At 36.5% G+C, this 23,673-nt stretch overlaps 1 protein-coding gene across 9 annotated transcripts; it reads right to left on the bottom strand.

The window, feature by feature from the left end:
* Window positions 1-468: 468 nt before the first annotated feature.
* LOC110462389 (protein sidekick-1-like) lies at window positions 469-23,673 on the bottom strand. Of its 9 annotated transcripts, XM_021516331.1 has the most exons (12): window positions 23,607-23,668; window positions 23,154-23,233; window positions 21,334-21,382; window positions 14,161-14,239; window positions 13,423-13,645; window positions 5,990-6,019; window positions 5,679-5,752; window positions 5,298-5,520; window positions 5,111-5,149; window positions 4,265-4,338; window positions 997-1,222; window positions 469-860 (listed from the first exon to the last, which is right to left on the bottom strand). In XM_021516331.1, exons 3-12 carry the CDS (start codon window positions 21,345-21,347, stop codon window positions 793-795), a joined length of 1,050 nt encoding a protein of 349 aa, XP_021372006.1. In that variant the 5' UTR covers window positions 21,348-21,382; window positions 23,154-23,233; window positions 23,607-23,668; the 3' UTR covers window positions 469-792. The 9 variants fall into 9 exon arrangements, with proteins under 9 accessions (XP_021372006.1, XP_021372005.1, XP_021372007.1 ...); XM_021516330.1 differs by lacking the exon at window positions 23,154-23,233 and having other exon boundaries at window positions 23,607-23,673; XM_021516332.1 differs by lacking the exons at window positions 23,154-23,233; window positions 23,607-23,668 and adding an exon at window positions 21,639-21,675.

The raw sequence follows: 23,673 nt of genomic DNA, 5'->3' as shown, positions 1-23,673 counted from the left end.
TGGTTAACAGTTCATGACAACGATGTCTACTCACGCTTTATATAATATAGATCTCATATGTATGTCACAGACACAAATATAAAGTATATTACGGAATAGAACATCAAAATACATGTCCATGTCGTTGTAGCACATCTCTGACCTACATTTAAAACATGGCTTCTGGATTAATACAAAATAGCAGGGGGATTTCAAACGGAACGAAATGATACGGAGTTTGTTTGTATTCCGCTTGTGAAACATTACATGTAATCCATTTTTGTAATAACCGGAAAAATCATTGCAAATGCTGTCTGCTTCGCTTCGAATGAGGAAAAACTCATTATTTATTTCTTTGACACGAAATCTTTCTCATATAATCATGGATTTATGGAAAGGAATATTTATTGGACCGTTTTGACCATTTAAATGTATGTAAACACGATATACTCTTTCTTAATTCGAACTTTGAAAATGTGATCGCCAGCATCGGGAAAATCAGCTATGGGCAGTTAGAGGTTACGCGGCGCCTGTCAAAAGTTTTTCGCCGTGTAAAACCTCTAACTTTGTTGGAGTATACGTAGACCCAGCTCGTGAAGGAAGGCATGTTACCAATCCTTCCCCATAAACGAGTACATGTGGAGTACCGACGATGTCACGTGACAAAACAACGTTAATATTAATCAAAGTGAAACAGTTCATATCATGTAAAGTCAATCGTCCAATCAACGGTTGAGAACAGGTTTCACAGCGCCATCTCTTGGTCATTCTTGATATAACATAGTCACAATTACATCTATCATCAATAACCGGTCACGTGGGCAGTTTTATCTTGTTTTTCTTGAGGATCTGTTTGACTTGAGTGCTGCTGATTCTCTCTCCTGAAAAAAACGCCAGACACAATTACAACTCAGTGCTAACTCACTTACATAATCACAGCATCACGTAAACATATCTTATTGCTTTCAAAAGCGGTAATAAATTTATCCCGTACTGTTTAGAAAAAGGAACACTTACCCGAATTGCGAACCAATCGTTTTAGAGAAAAGGGACCATCACCAGAAGGATTGTAAGCAGCTAGTTTGACTTCGTAGTCGACCCCTTTACGGACACCTTTGATGACGTGAAATGACGAGTTGATTCCCCGGATGTAACAGGTCTGGAAAGACTTGTCGGGTGACTTGGCTTCCCTAAAGGCGAGCACGTACCCGGCTATAGTAGGACCGAAATACTGGGTGGGCGGCTGTACCAACAACGTCAATAAAGTTTATAGATAATCTAAAAATCCAAACTTGCGTCACGTAAGATAGTTTTAAATGCAGACGTTCAGGTTAGTTAATCTGACTTTTTAGTCCGTGCTATTTCGGGTTTTATGCGTCGTCAATGACAACCGTGGACATTTTTAGTGTAGAAGTATTATTCTACCGAAAATATTTTTCGTATTGATGAAAGTAAACAGCGCAAGTATGACCACATGGCATACATTCGTGACAAGACAACTTAATAGCATTCAAGGAGCATCAAAATATCTCATAAAAACATATCTTAGATATTATATACAACTATAATAAACACCCAATATATGTTTAAAAGATATAAGATATTTTTCACACGTTTGTTTAAAGATCTCTTATATACAAATAAACGCTCCTGACAGAGATGTCGGAAATTGTGGAGCAGATAATGTCAAAGATTTGAGCTGGAGGCGATTTACACCGACATGTATCAGGCTATTACAGATTATAAGCGTCCAAGTCCGACGCTTATTATTATTTACATGTTCGTAAAAGATAGGTCGGATTTTGGTTTCGTCTGTTAGTAACAAAATCGTAAATGCAGGAATACATGCCATTGACTTTTTTTTTCTGTATTAAGATAAATCCTCTTTTTTTGGTAAATTATCAAATATATTTGTGGCAGGGTTCAATTGTACATAGGATTAAGGTCGCCTTCTAGCTTCGAGCTAGAGGGAATTTCCCTTTAGCTCAGTGGTAGAGCGTCCGACTAGGAACCTGGCGATCGAGGGTTCGATCCCTGGTGGAAACACACTATTCTCTTTCCTGTTACATATTAAACGGAATTGAAAGCTTTGGTACTTATCAAAGCTAACCCCCCCCCCCCTTTAGTTGGTCGGAAGCTGTTATTTTACAATATCAATTTTGTTTAACTGTCAGTCTATACAATATCAAATATCTCATATAGAATTTTATTTTGATATATCTTATAAAAGATATCATTATCGAATATAATACATGAAGAAAATTATATCAGATATCTTAAATCTTTTAATAAATATCTTCTATTGTTTATGAGATATACGAGATGTCTTATATATTATCTCATTAACTTATACACATATACAAAACATAAACAAATAGGATACCTTAATACTATTTTAAGTCTATTATATAATACCTAGGACGTCAGTACTATGATGGACATAACACAATGAAGGCATACCGTCCACTTGACGTAGATTGTATAATACCTAGGACGTCAGTACTATGATGGACATAACCCAATGAAGGCCTACCGTCCACTTGACGTAGATTGTATAATACCTAGGACGTCGGTACTATGACGGACATAACACAATGAAGGCATACCGTCCACTTGACGTAGATTGTATAATACCTAGGACGTCAGTACTATGATGGACCTAACACAATGAAGGCCTACCGTCCACTTGACGTAGATTGTATTATGCCTAGGACGTCAGTACTATGATGGACATAACACAATGAAGGCCTGCCGTCCACTTGACGTAGATTGTATAATACCTAGGACGTCAGTACTATGATGGACAGAACACAATGAAGGCCTACCGTCCACTTGACGTAGATTGTATTATGCCTAGGACGTCAGTACTATGATGGACATAACACAATGAAGGCCTGCCGTCCACTTGACGTAGATTGTATAATACGTATGACGTCAGTACTATGATGGACATAACACAATGAAGGCCTACCGTCCCCTTGACGTAGATTGTATAATACCTAGGACGTCAGTGCTATGACGGACATAACACAATGAAGGCCTACCGTCCACCTGACGTAGATTGTATAATACCTAGGACGTCGGCACTATGATGGACATAACACAATGAAGGCCTACCGTCCCCTTGACGTAGATTGTATAATACGTATGACGTCAGTACTATGATGGACATAACACAATGAAGGCCTGCCGTCCACTTGACGTAGATTGTATTATACCTAGGACGTCAGTACTATGATGGACATAACCCAATGAAGGCCTACCGTCCTCGTGACGTAGATTGTATAATACCTAGGACGTCGGTATTATGATGAACATAACACAATGAAGGCCTACCGTCCACTTGACGTAGATTGTATAATACGTATGACGTCAGTACTATGATGGACATAACACAATGAAGGCCTACCGTCCTCGTGACGTAGATTGTATAATACATAGGACGTCGGTACTATGATGGACATAACACAATGAAGGCCTACCGTCCTCGTGACGTAGATTGTATAATACCTAGGACGTCGGTACTATGATGGACATAACACAATGAAGGCCTACCGTCCACTTGACGTAGATTGTATAATACCTAGGACGTCAGTACTATGATGGACATAACACAATGAAGGCCTACCGTCCACTTGACGTAGATTGTATAATACCTAGGACGTCAGTACTATGATGGACATAACACAATGAAGGCCTACCGTCCACTTGACGTAGATTGTATAATACCTAGGACGTCAGTACTATGATGGACATAACACAATGAAGGCCTACCGTCCACTTGACGTAGATTGTATAATACCTAGGACGTCAGTACTATGATGGACATAACACAATGAAGGCCTACCGTCCACTTGACGTAGATTGTATAATACCTAGGACGTCAGTACTATGATGGACATAACACAATGAAGGCCTACCGTCCACTTGACGTAGATTGTATAATACCTAGGACGTCAGTACTATGATGGACATAACACAATGAAGGCCTACCGTCCACTTGACGTAGATTGTATAATACCTAGGACGTCAGTACTATGATGGACATAACACAATGAAGGCCTACCGTCCACTTGACGTAGATTGTATAATACCTAGGACGTCAGTACTATGATGGACATAACACAATGAAGGCCTACCGTCCACTTGACGTAGATTGTATAATACCTAGGACGTCAGTACTATGATGGACATAACACAATGAAGGCCTACCGTCCACTTGACGTAGATTGTATAATACCTAGGACGTCAGTACTATGATGGACATAACACAATGAAGGCCTACCGTCCACTTGACGTAGATTCCTGCCGGGTCTGTTACGGGATACATCCTCACTATCTTTGGAATATAACGAGGTTCTGAAAAGACACACGATAACAATAATGGATTTTATATTTTGTCATAACGAGACTCTGAAAAGACGCAATTGTTAAAATCACAGATCTTATACGTGTTGATGTATATTGGGGTCAAAGCGGCAAAAGGTCACCAAGGTAAGATGCATGTTTATTGTAGGGTTAGTGAAGCTCTAGTAAAACACAGGGTAACAAATGTAAAAATCACAGGCTTTATATGGTTTAAAACGAGGCTCTGTATCAACGAGTTAACCAAGGTAACAAATATAGACTTTAAATTGGTGTTATAACGAGGCTCTGTACATAGACTTTATATTGGTGTTATAACGAGGCTCTGTAACAATGAGTTAACCACGGGATATATAACGAGGCTCTGTATCAACGAGTTAACCAAGCTAACAATCATAGACTTTATATTGGTGTTATAACGAGGCTCTGTACATAGACTTTATATTGGTGTTATAACGAGGCTCTGTATCAATGAGTTTACCATGGGATATATAACGAGGCTCTGTATCAACGAGTTAACCAAGGTAACAATCATAGACTTTATATTGGTGTTATAACGAGGATATGTAACATAGACTTTATATTGGTGTTATAACGAGGCTCTGTATCAATGAGTTTGCCAAGGTAATAGTCACAGACATTATGATCGGATTATATCGAGGCTCTGAACGACACAACATCTGTAACCATATACAGTCAATACCTGACACGATGATTGGGTTGATTAGATTAAAACGCATACAAAGATTAAATCATTACACCATACCTGTTGATTTCTGTATAAGCATGGTTTCTGGAGTTTGTACTGAAAGGAAAAAAGAAAACAAAGTATTCAGGTTTGACTATGCCAATATATTCCGTTTGTACAATCGGGAGAAAAATAACGCTACAATTACTCTTTATATTTCTTGTATGCTGGATAGCTCGATAATATCATAAAACTATAATGTTACCTCCAGTCCTTATGATCATTGGTATGGAGTAGCGTCCCTTTCCCTCGCCAATATAGGCTGCAACTTTCAGTTCGTAAAGAGTGCATGTTTGTAGTCCTGTGAGCACGTGTATCGATATGTCACTTCCGGGAACAAGTTTGACCTGATTTGTCGAACCGAGACCACATTGGCGGTACGCTATCAAGAACCCTTCGATTATAACGGAAGTGACGTCATTTGGAACCTATGTGAACAAAAGACAAGGTTACTATTACTGGTAGATCTACATGTTTTTTTCTCATTCGTCAATTTATTGCCGAATAGCAAATACAATTGTACGTTTCTCCATTAGAAATGATAATTAGTATTAGGATGGCTCGAGACTATTGCTATATGACTTACTTCCCATTGTATAAGCACTCCACGGCCTTTGTCAGTTGTCGCCAGCTTATTAACCCGGGGGATCGGAATAAGTTCTGAAAATAATAATTGGAAAAAACATTCGGTCTGAATCATTATGCAGTATAAATGCTCTTAATCAGTTTAAGACAGAGAAGGAATGGTTAGGTATTGGTTATCGCGTCTCCTAACTGATTACTACGATAATTAGTTCAACATGCTGGTCTATTAACCACTGGGCAGTATACCGCTATAGCGTAACGCTAGCCAGGGACACTGTAAATCACTAGTACTGTGATAGTGTGTATACTCACTTGCGAGTGGTGACGTGATCTCTTCCTTGTCTGTAATATATAACAACGCAATGGATTAGCACAGTTGGACATAACATATTGAGAGAAAACACTTCTTTGTCAAAATTAATCAACAATGCCCACATAGTTTCTGAAATGGCTCCAATATAACCTATCACATACAATTATAACAATATAAGGGACACGAAAACAGGAATGACGTCACGGAACCTCTCAGAAACCGGAAGTGGAATTGGATTTCATTCAGCACCCTTTTGAATCTTTTGAAGATGATAGAATATTCGAGAAATATCTATATGTCCGGTAAAATGTTCTCGAGACACGCATTTATATCGGGCAACGCTACACGTTACCTAGCACGCGTTGTTCACAAATAAATACCTAAGCCAAAGCTAAGTGAGTTATGTGTTTATTCTCTGTGTGTAACAAAGACATAGCGACATTGTAGTGTATATAAGTGTATTCTATATATCAACGTAACGTGCACCCAGAACCAAGCAGACCACGTGACCATGTCGTACACAATTTACGCAGGGAAAGATTCTCCAGCCACCATTTGTCTAGTTTCCCCTCGGTGAAGCCCTGGAGGAACCGGATGTATGCTAGGTATTCATCTGTAACAGCGCACAGGTAACAGTCCTTGGGTTGGTCTCTAGGAAACTCCTCGTCGCGGGGGGTCTTATTGTGGACGGGGACCTGATTATTATGTTTCTTCAAAAAGTTCTTTTCTTTTGTTTTCATCCACTCTCCTGAAATAATAAAATACTTTTATAAATTTGGTATTAAAAAAACCGACAATTTATATTTCAATGGAACGGACGGTATACATTAGAACACACGATTTCTGGCGTTTTCAGGTACATCCTATTTCTACCTGAAATGATTTAACCACATTAGTCACACATGTACATTTAGTTTTCTACGTTATATAATACAACCATTGACATTTGCTTATGTACAGCAGTTAAAACGGATGATATGAAACACGGCATTGATGAACACGATTTGTTCCGACATAAGGAAACAATCACGATAAAGATAGATGATATATGCTCGAATTGGGAAAGGACATAAAGTGAAAAAATCCTTACAGAAGAAAAGAAAAATAGAACCTTATGTTAGGGCGGGATATATCATGACACAAATAACCAGTATCAAACGTTGTAATTTTAAATTTTGGGATTGAAATTACGACATTGAAAAGATATTTTTAAAAGATGCATGTTATTTCAATGAAAGATCCGTTGATGAACTTAAAAATATAAAACACAGCGTCAACATAGAAAAACGAAAGCACATGTTACACGACATTTATACGACAACAACAAAGGACAAACCACACAAAAAGGACAAAAGGAAAAATCGACAAACTCAAAACACAAAGACAAAATATACCACAGCGTCAACACAACAGGATAAAATCTACTAGAGCGACAATTAACATTGTAGGCATCACGATGTCTCGGAAGAAGTTGTGTTGCAGCGCCTGTTGTGACTATACAGTACAATTCTGTTGCAGTTGCTGAATGTGTATTCTACGCTTGGCTCAACTAATATACAACTACGAGTATTCCACAACATCTATAAATAAACAGGACAGAATATTCTACATCATTGGCAGATATGGAGGAAACGTACCAAGACGCTTATTCACAATGACAGAGTACACTGCAGCATCATCACACAAAGATACATATTCCACGTCTGCACACAAGGGCAAAACATACCAAGCGTCAACACACAATGACAAATTCCTCCGTGGCGTCAACTTATTAAGACAAACTATACCACAGCGTCAACACGAAGGTAGAAACTATAACACAGTCCCACACAAAAGGAATAGTGAAATAAATAAACGTACCTACCTATAGTTGTCATGTGTTCCTGACAGGACAACACCTCCGCCATGTTGAGTCGACGTCAGCAGATTTTGTAATACTAACTGTAGACAATGGTTATGCTTTATGTGTTTTGTAAAATCCCCTGGTTATCCACTGATATTGTAGTAATGGACGCGCTCAGGTACACAACTGTAATACCATAACAAAGACCTGTTAATTAACACGACCTGGCCGTGTGGATTAGCGATACGTCAGGTGTATCACTGCGGCTTTCCTGTACCTGTATGCTATATATCGGCAGGTCTTATCACCTAGGTAAATATCTATAATATATTGATACTTTCACACAAACATTACCTGACATTATGTAAACAATTCTCCCTTTTCTCGCAGTCGTAATGAAATATTTATGTTGTAAGATCTTCTGTTGATTGATCCCGATACCCCGATACTACGGGCGCGTGGTAGTACAGATACCGATCGATAGCCTTAGGTTACACTCTAGGAGGCAAATATTTGGAAGGAAGATCGGGAGTGGGGGCCGGCGTAATTGATATACGACTCCGACACGACAGGTAAACCTACCCATGTTGTACTGTGAGTACACTAGAAATATCAGTACTGTATAAGTGCTAATCCTGTACTGTTGCCCTGTGAAACAACTGAAAACATGTTGAAATGGTGACGTATTGCAAAATGAGTTATGAATCTAAAAAACGAAAACGAAAATGACTCTATTGGCACGAGTGACGTAAACATGCACATCAATTTATATAAATGTCTATCTATGTATTATTGACATTTGTATCGTTACGGATTACATGTTGTTGTAGTTAATGTCAGATGTTAATGATGCTGCTGATGATGATGATGATGATGATGTGAGAGCGTTAATGATTGTTGAATACACAATAATGATGTGGGAGTGATAATGAGTGTTGATTGCACAATACATATACGTAATTTGTAATTTATTGTAAAGTATAGTTATCCAATAAGTTGTCAAATAAAAGTTGAATTGTGTGTGTGTGTGTGTGTGTGTGTGTGTGTGTATGTGTGTGTGTATCATATTGTATGTTGTCTCTGTATTGTTTTGTATATATGTTATGACTTATAAGTCAACCGACTTAAAGTAATAAAGAACTTGAACTTGAACTTGATTATCAACGGCGAACTGAGTATCCACCCCATAGATGAAGTGGAATTTTTTAACGACTTTTTCACTTCGATGTCCGTTACTTGCTGACGATTTACCTCTCGACTTCCCCTGACCCCGAAAGTGGTCATAGATGGGTATAAGTCTAATTGGTAAACTTTACAGGCAGCGGAAGGGTACCTCAAGGTTCAGTCCTTGGTCCATTTTTGTTTTCATTATATATCAATGATATTGGTGATGAATTGGCCTCAAACGTCAAACTATTTGCTGATGATACCTCCGTATATGGTCTCATTGAGGGAGACAGGCAAGAATGTGCCAATTTTTTAAATGACGATCTCAGGAAAATTTCAATCTGGTCTAGAAAATGTGGATTTTCTTTAATCCAGATAAAACTGTAGCACTGCTCTTCTCGGGGCGGGTTGACTCTGAGACACTGCATCCTAACCTATATTTTGATGAATCACCAATTATTAATGTTTCTAATCATAAACATCTAGGTTTGTTTTTTAACAGCAAAGCTAATTGGTCTAACCACATATACGAAGAAGCCTATAAAAGAATTAATATACTTAGAAAGTTGAAATACAAAATTGATAGAAAATCACTTGAAACTATATATATCACATCCATACGTCCAATTCTGGAATATGTAAATATTATATGGGCAAACTGTACGCAGAATGAATGCAGTGTCTTGGAGTCCATCCACCTAGAAGCAGCACGTTTTATTTCAGGGTTAAGACGTGGAACAAGTCATGCTATCTTATAAAGAGAATCTGGTTTTATAACACTTAATAGAAGAAGACATCTGCATCAAACTATTATTTTATATAAAATATGTAATAAGAAATTCCCCTCTCATGTCTGATATAATTCAACCGTACATTAATAATAATACTGACAATTATCATCTTCGCCACAATAGATTGTTTGATGTTCCTATACCAAGAACTCAGTTATATAATGCCAGTTTTTTCCCCGAAACTGATGTCTGAATGGAAGGAGCTAAAAAAATAAATTCGATGGTGATCGAAAAATCTAGTCAACTTAGTAACTGTGCCAGTAACCTGAATTCAGTTCTATTTGAACCTCACCTAATTGAAACCCCTGCCTGCTTATGTAGTTCTCCTGTTGAGGATTGTGATCACTTCTTCCTCCATTGTACTCTGTATACTAATCAAAAGCACATTTTCTAGAACTCCATTTCTGCTACTAATCCATTAAATACTCAGACTTTTCTTTATGGATGCCACATACTCCATATCAGTATGAATACAAGTGTTTTGGAGATGGTTCAGAGATTCATTAAAGATACTAGACGCTACAATATAGTTTTTGTAACAACAATTTTCAAAAAATTAATAATGACATGCAATATCAATATATATAACATACATGTTTGATGAGTGTAAACTGTTTATCACTGTAAGGAGAGGGCGCTCACAGGCTTTGCCTGTCGCAAAATTCATTTGTATCTAAGATCGTAACAATAAATATTCTGGAAAAAAGTACTTAGAGTGAACTACCAATGTTGTAATGTGAGTGAAGTGAAAACAGGTTGTATTGGAATGAATTAAAACGTACTGTGAGTGAACTGAAAACCTGGTCTGTATATGTGTCGACCATGCGTAGTTTTAGCTGAAAACGAGCTCTGGGCATACACTGAAAAACATGTTTTTCTATGAGTGAACGACGTTTTAGAGATTAACTGAAACAAGACATATCACTCGGAGTGTGTTTCAGTTTCTATGACGTTGACAAACACAGTGTCCAAGCTATACAGTCCCAAAACAAACACGAATCAGCATATCGTATTGAAATTATGTCATCCAGAATTGCGTAGAATACAGCCTTCCGTGGCATTTAGAAAAACATTAATAGACATAAAAATAAACGAATGCACGAATAAAGAAAGCAAATATATTTCAAGCCCCTCATCACATAACAATAATCCAAACATGGAAGTCAAGAAACAAGAACGAAAAGCTATAAGCGATTCCTGTGGTAGATTGTATATTTTTGTCACTGCACTACACGTACGGAAGGAACTTCTCGTAACCTAATATTGAATACAAGGACTCGTATCTCATTGGGAATCTCTTTTTATCTTATCGATCCGATAATCTACTCAATAAAATTAAACTGAACATTAAATGTTGGTATTGTTAAAATGTTTTCTCTGATAATTAATTCGCCATGAGAAACATTAAGCGAGAGTCACACTACAATCCGACATTAAACTTTTACCTAGTATATATGTGACTGAAGGTCGTGTCAGTGTTTACACTTGTTCTCAAGTCTCTAGGGAAGTTTGATATATTTGTCAAATAAAACGTAAGTATGCAAACTGTAAAATAATATGTATATTTGTATTACGATACCTGCCTATACAGAGAGAGTCATTCTTTAAGTGGTACTACCAAGGTATTCCATTGTTAAAGGCAGCGTTCGGTTAAAACGAACCGTTTATACAAACCACAAACCTAAACGGACTGGAGTTAAATGTACAAATTGTACCCTGCCAATATACCCCGACAAGCGCCCGGTTACTGGGGAGTAAGGACAGCGACAATGTGGGAGAACAAGCACAGTTGTCTCATTACAATATATCATACTGTTACGCGAAAGTAGCACCCGTTCTGATTTCTCCCACAGAACTAAAATGGTTGCCAACGACGGTTACTTTAACCCACAGGGTACAACGTTTTAATTATTAAAGACAGAAATCTTGTTATGATGGCGACGTATTTCTGCTGCGCAAGGAAGAAAACCCCTGGTTAACGGTTTATTGGAGACTTTCAGATGATAGGATCATCACAAATCATAGTTTGGCTTCGTTTGCTGTTTGCCTTTTTCCCACCAGGACAAAGAGAGACTCTCCAACCCACTACACAGTGAGGTCTGTAATGGTCAACACCTTGGCTATGTATCATTTTAGTCTGTAAAGCTTTAATCAACTAAACAGTGAGGTCTGTAATGGTAAACACCTTGGCTATGTATCATATTAGTCTGTAAAGTTTAATCAACTAAACAGTGAGGTCTGTAATGGTAAACACCTTGGCTATGTATCATATTAGTCTGTAAAGTTTAATCAACTAAACAGTGAGGTCTGTAATGGTCGACACCTTGGATATGTATCATATCAGTCTGTAAAGCTTTAATCAACTAAACAGTGAGGTCTGTAATGGTCAACACCTTGGATATGTATCATATCAGTCTGTAAAGCTTTAATCAACTACACAGTGAGGTCTGTAATGGTCAACACCTTGGCTATGTATCATATTAGTCTGTAAAGTTTAATCAACTACACAGTGAGGTCTGTAATGGTCAACACCTTGGATATGTATCATATCGGTCTGTAAAGCTTTAATCAACTACACTACAGATATTGACCTGTAGTAACCAAATTAACGAGTATCATCTGACCTGGCCCTAATTTCTACAAAACAATTGTAACCAAATTATATTTTTAAGTTTGTACTTTTATTCGCGTAAAATATTTCAAACTTTTTGATGAATAATAAGGGAATTGCCTAGGACATGGTATTATTTAAAATCAAGAGGTCTTTTGGATTAAATGTTAAATACTGAAATTAATTTCTCATTTTCAAAAGACAGGAGGAAACCTAGATACATACACGTTGATATGAATGAAGTAAATTTGATAAATAGACCAGAGCTAGGTTTACAGTACGACACATCACTTTTCAAACATGTCTGCGTTACTCTCATATTTTACAACACATATTCGAGGAAGTGATTTTGTTTTGAGAAAGTAAAATATTCTCCAGACTTGTGTAATCCTAAGCCTTCTTTGAAACAATATACATGTAGTTAAAGGGCTTGTTAGGGTGTATATTTACCTCTCTGCGCTGATGTTGCTGTAACTTATTGTTCAGTAATAAACCTAGCCAAAACATGCTAGGTTTCTTCTTTTACAACAACGTTTTCTTTATTTATATGAATATTGTAAAACAATATAGCCAGAGGGTTTGGTAGGTAGGGGATTCCCAACCACCTGTCCTCTAAGCTAAGTTTGCTGTATAATCTTCCGTAACGTTTATTATTCAATAACTTAACCGAGTCCTAAAACGATATTCATAAGTTTTAAATGTGTATAATCCTGAGCCTTTCTTTTACATAAAATTTTGTATAACTTAATTATAAATATATTTATATATAGTATAACAATTTAGCCAGAGAGCTTGGTAGACGGGGTTGGCAATAATTTTGATCAATAAGCAATACCGTTATAAAGCAAAATGTGATACGTAATTAAATATGTACATGTACTTCTTTGATTTACCCCTGCAATTTAACTCATTATTATGATAGCGATATATCAACGATAATTATATATTGTGATAGATGAATGTTTTAAGATTTTGTATCTTTTTACGGAGTTATATTTAATAAAATTGAACTTAATTTACCTTTCAATGACCATGAGATCGGTGGACAGTATTCCCCCTGCTCCTTGTGGCTGAACGCCGCCACCTTGATTTCATATACGGAACTAGCTCTGGAAGGGGAGACAACTATGCTACTAGTGGCACCTCCTAGCGCTCCCCGAGTACTGAAGTCGATGTCTAAATCACATCTCCTGTAAGCCACGGTATAGCCAATGACAGGAGGAGATCTCCGCCGTTTTGGGACCTTGTAATGAAACAACGAGTTATAAGTATCACATGCCATTATTTTCCCGGTAGGGAAATCGATTAAAAAAAGGTTATGTATATTTATTGTATAAAGATAATCTATGTTAATGAAGTAAATTCAGTTATCTATATATGACGGTTACAAGAACATCTGATCTTGGAGGGAGATGAACCGAAGACCGACACGTGTGATGACGTCTTTAAAATTTGGAAATAGATACAGCATGTCAAAAATGGATTACACTTCACCATACAGATGTTTCGAGATAATATTTCTCATGTAGAGAGTAGCAAAGCCACTTGATGGTATAGAACAGTAGTATACGTCACCGCAATCGTATAAAGCTACCATGTAGAGTCCCCTACTCTAATTACAATACCGACACATGCAGGAATGTATCCGGTAACTACACACATTTCCACTGTGTACAATCAGGCATAAGGGCATCAAAGATTTGGTGTAAACAGTTTAGACAGAACGTGTGCCCTTCTGACCACTGTCGGATGTCTTACCGTCCACTCAATGTAAATCCCTTTGCCGTCCTCTACTGGGCAGACTTTGACAATCTTTGGCTGGAACATTTTCTTGTGTCTGAAACACAGTAAATATAAGTAAAGATTACGTTTTGTTCTCCTAACGTCTATATGTCAAATATATTACCAGTGTACTTCTCTATCCATGGTTTTGTATAATTAAACTGTTATCAGTATCTCTGTTTATAATTATTAAGTAACATTGAACTGTTGTTAAATGTTACGTACGTTGCTAATTGTTTTGTTTATAATTAGATACAAAAGAATTATAGAGATAACAAATGAAAAGGAAAGACATGGTTAAAACAGTTAAAACCAAAGAAGGTACCAGATGTCCCGGTTAAAAAAAGTTAAAACCAAAGAAGGTACCAGATGTCCCGGTTAAAAAAGTTAAAAACCAAAGTAGGTACCAGATGTCCCGGTTAAAAAAGTTTAAAACCAAAGAAGGTACCAGATGTCCCGGTTAAAAAAGTTAAAAACCAAAGTAGGTACCAGATGTCCCGGTAAAAAAACAAAAAAAACAAAGAAGGTACCAGATGTCCCGGTTATAAAAGTTAAAAACCAAAGTAGGTACCAGATGTCCCGGTTAAAAAAGTTAAAAACCAAAGAAGGTACCAGATGTCCCGGTTAAAAAAGTTAAAACCAAAGAAGGTACCAGATGTCCCGGTTAAAAAAGTTAAAAACCAAAGTAGGTACCAGATGTCCCGGTTAAAAAAGTTAAAAACCAAAGAAGGTACCAGATGTCCCGGTTAAAAAAGTTAAAACCAAAGAAGGTACCAGATGTCCCGGTTAAAAAAGTTAAAAACCAAAGTAGGTACCAGATGTCCCGGTTAAAAAAGTTTAAAACCAAAGAAGGTACCAGATGTCCCGGTTAAAAAAGTTAAAACCAAAGAAGGTACCAGATGTCCCGGTTAAAAAAGTTAAAAACCAAAGTAGGTACCAGATGTCCCGGTTAAAAAAGTTAAAACCAAAGTAGGTACCAGATGTCCCGGTCAAAACAGTTAAAAACCAAAGAAGGTACCAGATGTCCCGGTTAAAAAAGTTAAAAACCAAAGTAGGTACCAGATGTCCCGGTAAAAAAACAAAAAAAACAAAGAAGGTACCAGATGTCCCGGTTATAAAAGTTAAAAACCAAAGTAGGTACCAGATGTCCCGGTTAAAAAAGTTAAAAACCAAAGAAGGTACCAGATGTCCCGGTTAAAAAAGTTAAAACCCAAAGTAGGTACCAGATGTCCCGGTTAAAAAAGTTAAAACCAAAGTAGGTACCAGATGTCCCGGTTTAAACAGTTAAAACCAAAGAAGGTACCAGATGTCCCGGTTAAAACAGTTAAAACCAAAGAAGGTACCAGATGTCCCGGACATATGATTCCTACAACGCATGTAAAACTCCGGTAGGAATATCAGTCTTCAAAGATCTTGTGACACTTAATTATCGTATAAAGAAATTAGGTAATCATGCCGACTGTGTTTTTACTTACGCGAATACTGTAACTCTGTCTTAATAGTTAATTGGTCAACTAGACAGCGATAGACATACAATCCTGATACAATGTACTTAGAGCAGGCTGTGATACTCAGGAAAGGCTGGAATATATCTTCTCAGGACTGGAAACTACCGATAGTTAAATAGATGACGTCACGATTTATATAGAGTTTGGTATTGAGTATGTTAGGTAAAATCCCAGAACAAAGCTGTTATGTGTATACGTACTACGTAAGGTGCCAGCACTAGACTTGTAACGTTCATACTATTGATAGATCATGTTTTGACAAGCCTCTCTTAATATTTTAATTATTTCAAGTTACATTGATATAAACTTGTGATCGTTGAACTTGATGTTGATACGTCAGTTATCGTTTGGCCTTGGTTTAGGTTTGTCAATCCTATCGGGACATTTGTAGTCTGTAGCTGTAAGATAATGATCGGGGAGAGACAGGTCCCCGATATGGTAGACAATAGTTGGACAGGGTGTATAAACGAGGCTTCAACGGGGTTATTTCCATCCCAATGCTTTGTTGATATTGGTGGGTAGTTTAATCAATCAGTTGTTAATATTGGTGGGTAGTTTAATCAATCAGTTGCTGATATTGGTTGGTAGTTTAATCAGTCAGTTGTTAATATTGGTGGTAGTTTAATCAATCAGTTGTTGATATTGGTGGGTAGTTTAATCAATCAGTTGTTGATATTGGTGGGTAGTTTAATCAATCAGTTGTTAATATTGGTGGGTAGTTTAATCAATCAGTTGTTAATATTGGTGGGTAGTTTAATCAATCAGTTGTTGATATTGGTGGGTAGTTTAATCAATCAGTTGTTAATATTGGTGGGTAGTTTAATCAATCAGTTGTTAATATTGGTGGGTAGTTTAATCAATCAGTTGTTAATATTGGTGGGTAGTTTAATCAATCAGTTGTTAATATTGGTGGGTAGTTTAATCAATCAGTTGTTAATATTGGTGGGTAGTTTAATCAATCAGTTGTTAATATTGGTGGGTAGTTTAATCAATCAGTTGTTAATATTGGTGGGTAGTTTAATCAATCAGTTGTTAATATTGGTGGGTAGTTTAATCAATCAGTTGTTAATATTGGTGGGTAGTTTAATCAATCAGTTGTTAATATTGGTGGGTAGTTTAATCAATCAGTTGTTAATATTGGTGGGTAGTTTAATCAATCAGTTGTTAATATTGGTGGGTAGTTTAATCAGCCAGCTGTTAATATTGGTGGGTAGTTTAATCAGCCAGCTGTTAATATTGGTGGGTAGTTTAATCAGCCAGGTGTTAATATTGGTGGGTAGTTTAATCAGTCAGCTGTAAATATTGGTGGGTAGTTTAATCAGTCAGTTGTTAATATTGGTGGGTAGTTAAATAAATCAGTTGTTAATATTGGTGGGTAGTTTAATCAATCAGTTGTTAATATTGGTGGGTAGTTAAATAAATCAGCTGTAAATATTGGTGGGTAGTTTAATCAATCAGTTGTTGATATTGGTGGGTAGTTTAATGAATCAGTTGTTAATATTGGTGGGTAGTTTAATCAGTCAGCTGTAAACATTGGTGGGTAGTTTAATCAGTCAGTTGTTAATATTGGTGGGTAGTTTAATCAGTCAGCTGTAAATATTGGTTGGTAGTTTAATCAGTCAGTTGTTAATATTGGTGGGTAGTTTAATCAGTCAGCTGTAAATATTGGTGGGTATTTTAATCAGTCAGCTGTTAATATTGGTGGGTAGTTTAATCAGCCAGCTGTTAATATTGGTGGGTAGTTTAATCAGCCAGGTGTTAATATTGGTGGGTAGTTTAATCAGTCAGCTGTAAATATTGGTGGGTAGTTTAATCAATCAGTTGTTGATATTGGTGTGTAGTTTAATCAATCAGTTGTTAATATTGGTGGGGAGTTTAATCAATCAGTTGCTGATATTGGTGGGTAGTTTAATCAATCAGTTGTTGATATTGGTGTGTAGTTTAATCAATCAGTTGTTAATATTGGTGGGTAGTTTAATCAGTCAGCTGTAAATATTGGTTGGTAGTTTAATCAGTCAGTTGTTAATATTGGTGGGTAGTTTAATCAGCCAGGTGTTAATATTGGTGGGTAGTTTAATCAGTCAGCTGTAAATATTGGTTGGTAGTTTAATCAGTCAGTTGTTAATATTGGTGGGTAGTTTAATCAATCAGATGTTGATATTGGTGGGTAGTTTAATCAATCAGTTGTTAATATTGGTGGTAGTTTAATGAATCAGTTGTTAATATTGGTGGGTAGTTTAATGAATCAGTTGTTAATATTGGTGGGTAGTTTAATAAATCAGACTGGAGGATAACACAAATACATCCTATAAAAGGTCCAGTGCTCTATAGTTTATGTCTAGACTTTATACTATCAAAACATAATTTTCATAAACACACGCTTCACTTCCATTGTATGCTTCTCGGTAGCTATCTTACAATCGCCAGACTTTGAATTGAGAGCAGTTTCTTTCCCCGATAATTTATTTTTGTGTTGGGTTATGGTAACTTATGCTTTGTTTATTTTTGTCAATGTCTTACAGACTCCGGTTCCTGGGTTTTTTTCTTGTATAGACGTTGTGGTATACTCTATCCTCGCGAGTCAATGTTGTGGTGTATATTTGTTCGGGCCTTGTATTTTGATGATGTAGAAGATGTTGTCATTATTAGTTGACGCTGTGGTAAATCTTGTGTCTCTGATGTAGTAGATGTTGTCATTATTAGTTGACGCTGTGGTAAATCTTGTGTCTCTGATGTAGTAGATGTTGTCATTATTAGTTGACGCTGTGGTAAATCTTGTGTCTCTGATGTAGTAGATGTTGTCATTATTAGTTGACGCTGTGGTAAATCTTGTGTCTCTGATGTAGTAGATGTTGTCATTATTAGTTGACGCTGTGGTAAATCTTGTGTCTCTGATGTAGTAGATGTTGTCATTATTAGTTGACGCTGTGGTAAATCTTGTGTCTCTGATGTAGTAGATGTTGTCATTATTAGTTGACGCTGTGGTAAATCTTGTGTCTCTGATGTAGTAGATGTTGTCATTATTAGTTGACGCTGTGGTAAATCTTGTGTCTCTGATGTAGTAGATGTTGTCATTATTAGTTGACGCTGTGGTAAATCTTGTGTCTCTGATGTAGTAGATGTTGTCATTATTAGTTGACGCTGTGGTAAATCTTGTGTCTCTGATGTAGTAGATGTTGTCATTATTAGTTGACGCTGTGGTAAATCTTGTGTCTCTGATGTAGTAGATGTTGTCATTATTAGTTGACGCTGTGGTAAATCTTGTGTCTCTGATGTAGTAGATGTTGTCATTATTAGTTGACGCTGTGGTAAATCTTGTGTCTCTGATGTAGTAGATGTTGTCATTATTAGTTGACGCTGTGGTAAATCTTGTGTCTCTGATGTAGTAGATGTTGTCATTATTAGTTGACGCTGTGGTAAATCTTGTGTCTCTGATGTAGTAGATGTTGTCATTATTAGTTGACGCTGTGGTAAATCTTGTGTCTCTGATGTAGTAGATGTTGTCATTATTAGTTGACGCTGTGGTATATATATTGTTTTAATTCTGTGTAATTTTAGTGGTATATTTCGACCAAGGCATTGATAATGCTGCCCATTTGTGCTTTTTCTATTTTGTAGAACGTATAATACTAGAGAAGGAAGATTTGTTTTAGAAGCATATATTTGACAAACACGCGTTCCTAACAAGGAACCATCGTGTGACAGAGACATCTCTAGCATGGCGATCAAACTGTCATTATATACTGAGATAGGTTTTGAAGACACGGTACATGAATTCGGTCAATTTAAATATAGTTTGATTATCTGATCTCATCTATTAATATGGGTTTAATTAATGTTTTATCTGTATACAGTAATATACACCAGACCCTGGCTAACTGTCAGAGAGCCACGCGGGGTCAGATTTCCTCCAGTCATACAGCTGGCTATTGTTTGTTGTTTACAACAAAACAAACTGTAAACAGTCCTTGTACTACGATGTGTGTTAATATATTAAATCCATTCTTGTGAGCATGGGTATTAATGAATAATACAACAAGTTAGCACACAATATGTTTTAATGCTAATACATTCATCTATGAACGATGTGTATGGATGTTAGAGCTCTGTTATTCATCAATGGTATTGTTGTACTTACCGTGACGTGTTCATGGTTCTGAGGAATTGTAGTATGTATAAATCTACCACAATGACTCTGAGGAACTTTGGTATGGATAACGTTACCACCATGACTTAGACAGACTGTAATACTTAAAATGTTACCACAGCAGAGAGAGAGAGACACTTAGAGAAACCTTTATATTTATAATGCAACTAAAATAATTTAGAGAGAGAGAGATTGATATTTATAATGCCACCTAAATGATACAGAGAGAGACGAAGCGAGATTGTAATAAACAGAAACGTAGAGACACTGGGATATTTATAATGACACCACATTATTTTAGAGAGACTTACATACATTATCACAATAATGTTACCATAATGATTCGGAAAAATATGATATGATAAAGAAATCACACACACACATATATATAAAGTATAACTTTTAAAGAAGAAGGGTCTATAGCAATTTGTAAGAAATTGGCCCAACACCTTTTGTCTTTTGTAAATGAATACATTATAGAGAGGGTGATATTAATAATGATCTCCTGATGACTGAAAGAGACTATGGTATTTAATATCATATCCATTTATCATTTGTATGTGAAACTGGCTTTGGTTGAAGTAGTTGATTTTGAACGATCTATGGACAGAATGGATTAATACATTGATTGATGTATGACGATATAACTCAATAGTCGATACATTAAGACACCAACACGAACGAAAAGGAAATGCTGGATGTCATTGTTAATGAAATAGAGATTTTATGTACATGTTTGTATCCATCCATATAATCACCAACACAGTATTTACTATCCCAACATTATACCTACAATAGTAGGTACCGCCTCCTCCACCAATATCGTTAATTATACAACCGTATCTGGTTGAAGGTGGAATTTTGATATCTAAACAGATGTGATATCTCTTATAGATATGTATTTATGTTGGTACTTTTGTATACCTATTGTCATAGTTTATACTCGTTGTCATAATTAATTTCTCTACGTATGAAATAGAGATGTAACAATTAGTCCTCATATGTACAGTATAGTTAGCATACTGCTGCTTTATTATAGTATTATCGAATGTCAAAATGACATATTGTAATTAAATACATGTTTAAGAAGATACATTGTTATATTAACTACATATTTTATGTCCATTCACCTGTCTTTTTGGCAACTCTACTGTGTTTTTTTCTGTTATCCCATGCGGACCCAGACAACCGTCAATAGGAATATTATTTTATCACTCACCTCTATATCGACACAAGTACTTACGGAGGATGTTTCGCATACTTAAATGTTTTTAAACCCCACACTGGCTAGTATCGTACAATAAGCACATAATAAAACACAGTATACATTAATGTACGATTTCATTCCAGCACAAACAAATGGAGTCTATTGACAAAAATATTATCGAGTAAACAAGATGATAGCGCAAATTTGATATGTTAGTATATAATAGAAGTGATATCTAGAAAAAGTCATTAATACATGCAACACATTCGGATATAAATCAAACGTACCCCATGGTCTCCATGTGTTCCTTGTACACCTGGCCAAATCACATCTAACCTGTAAAATCGCACCAGACAGGTCTGTTAGTATGACACTATGTATAGGTACTAGGCCTCGCCTCAGTGGAGACACACCCTGATAGACTCGCGAGTAGACATACCAAAAACTATACAGCCGACTTGTTCCTACAATAAAGCTTATAGCTATTCTGTATTTCAAAAACCGAAAACGATTGTTTTATATATTCTTTAAAAATGGCGATATAAAGGCGGTCAGTAAAGTTACAAACGTCTGTCTATGACGGGATACCAACCCGTCGGTGTCACCAAGTGATGTTAAGTTGACAACACCTGCTGACTGAGACGTGTAGATAGCCAGGTCGATTCCCGAGATACTAATTAGCGTACCACGGTAGGGGTATATACTCCTCAATTAAACACAACACAAAGTCCCACTGATAAGTGTAAACGTTGTTACCGATCACGATATTACCGGTCGAATTTAAATCGCCTATCATAGGATTTCATTTTAACTTTTGTCCATCAGACAAAAAGCTAATGGATATGTATAGCATTGCTGTCGATTATCAAACGGTCGAGGCGGGCGAGTACAAACTGCTCGTGGATCTGATCGTTTGAAGTCGATTTCTGTTCTCCTTTTATATCAATATAATTGATATATATCCATTATCATACTAATTCTGTTCAATGCGAGAGATATTGAAACATTTACCCTGTCGAAGGTTTAACCAATGCTCAAAGTCTGCAAGATCAACAAACGATATTGAAAAAAATAAAACGAAAAGAAAAAACAGAAACAAAAACATAATGTTCATAATATCAGTATTTATGTAGAAAAGAAACAGATAAACAACAAACTCGGTATTGCAAGTCAATAAATAGACATCAACAGGAACTGAGGAAATATTAACACGAACGCATGACTCCCCACTTCAAAATAAACGCAAACAAGGAGGACTGGAATGGTTTCCTGCACCGCATGTGGTACCCGTGCTGGTTTCTCCCTTCTAGTCCAGGGAAGTAAGGTAACTAACACAGGATACAATCACCACGCCATTAGTCACGTAAGCCACCGAAATATAAGGTCACACATTGTAAAGGTGACCGTTCACTTAGAATTATCCATGTTGATTATCTTATTGATCAAAAGGGCGCAATTATAGAAAACACCATTGTCCTTGTTATATGCGTGTATCCTAGTGTACCATAGAGTTTTGACTTTGCAGATTCTAAAAAAGAAAAAAGGTCCAGTCTGTCCCACTACTTGTTTTCGTAAACGCCGACTACTTTGGACCAATCTGCTTTTATTTTTAAATATTATGTTTTCTGTTTGCCTGCTCAGGGGGTATTGAAGAAACTAAAATTGCTCTGCTCAATGCATCACGTGGGGCCTTTATGTGTTTCTATCCTACTGACTTTTTCTATTAGGTGGTGTCTCCCTAGGTACCCGTCTCCACATGATTTTAGGTGGTGTGATGACCTTAACCCCTGGTGGCGAGGAGCATGATTAATGTTAAATGTAATGTTAATGTTTGAAACAAATGAAGGGAAATTGTGGTATATTTAATTGCAACATCTGCAGCGTCAATACATACGTGTCGTTATGTTAATTAATGTCATTCATAATGATTAACTTAGTTTATGTACTGATGTTAAAATGGATACAAAATGCATTTAAGCTAAAGAATCAAGACAAAAATATGACACAGCGTCAGCAAATCAAGAACAAAATGTACCACCACATACAAGTACAAACTGTACCATGGCGTCAACATACAAATACAAACTATACCATGGCGTCAACATACAAGTACAAACTGTGAAGTCAAGAGACTGTCGATATTTCAGCACTCTTTATTCCATTCAAACCCCCCGGAGAGGGTGGAAACTACAAAACAAAAACAATGACACACTAAACACAATGTTCACAGCTTTCACCGTAATTAAATGACAGAATGATTAAATGACATAAATGTTAACCAAATGTTCACAAAATGTCCGCATATGCACGATCTTAATCGACTGTATCACTTATATATTTAGATTATATGTAATCCGAACAGAAACTATCAGCTTAATACACTATACACACAGTTTATACTTTTACCATGTTACGCTTTGTTAAAACGAAAGTAAGTCAACAACGCGCACAGAAAAACGAGAATTCTATCACTATTAAAAATACTACGACGCTGACATGAAAGTAATCAATTAACGATAACTCATTTACATGATTTACACAAAATCTATCAAAAACTTACTCCTGTGGGGGGCTGGAATCCCTAAAATTGCCTGAGCAAATTTGTGCATGGACTACCACGGAAATCA

This window comes from Mizuhopecten yessoensis, unplaced genomic scaffold (assembly GCF_002113885.1).
Source record: "Mizuhopecten yessoensis strain PY_sf001 unplaced genomic scaffold, ASM211388v2 scaffold10779, whole genome shotgun sequence".
Classification (NCBI taxonomy): Eukaryota; Metazoa; Mollusca; class Bivalvia; order Pectinida; family Pectinidae; genus Mizuhopecten; species Mizuhopecten yessoensis.
The sequence above is the reverse complement of the archived record's forward strand: the minus strand, read 5'-3'. Positions and strand labels throughout refer to the sequence as shown.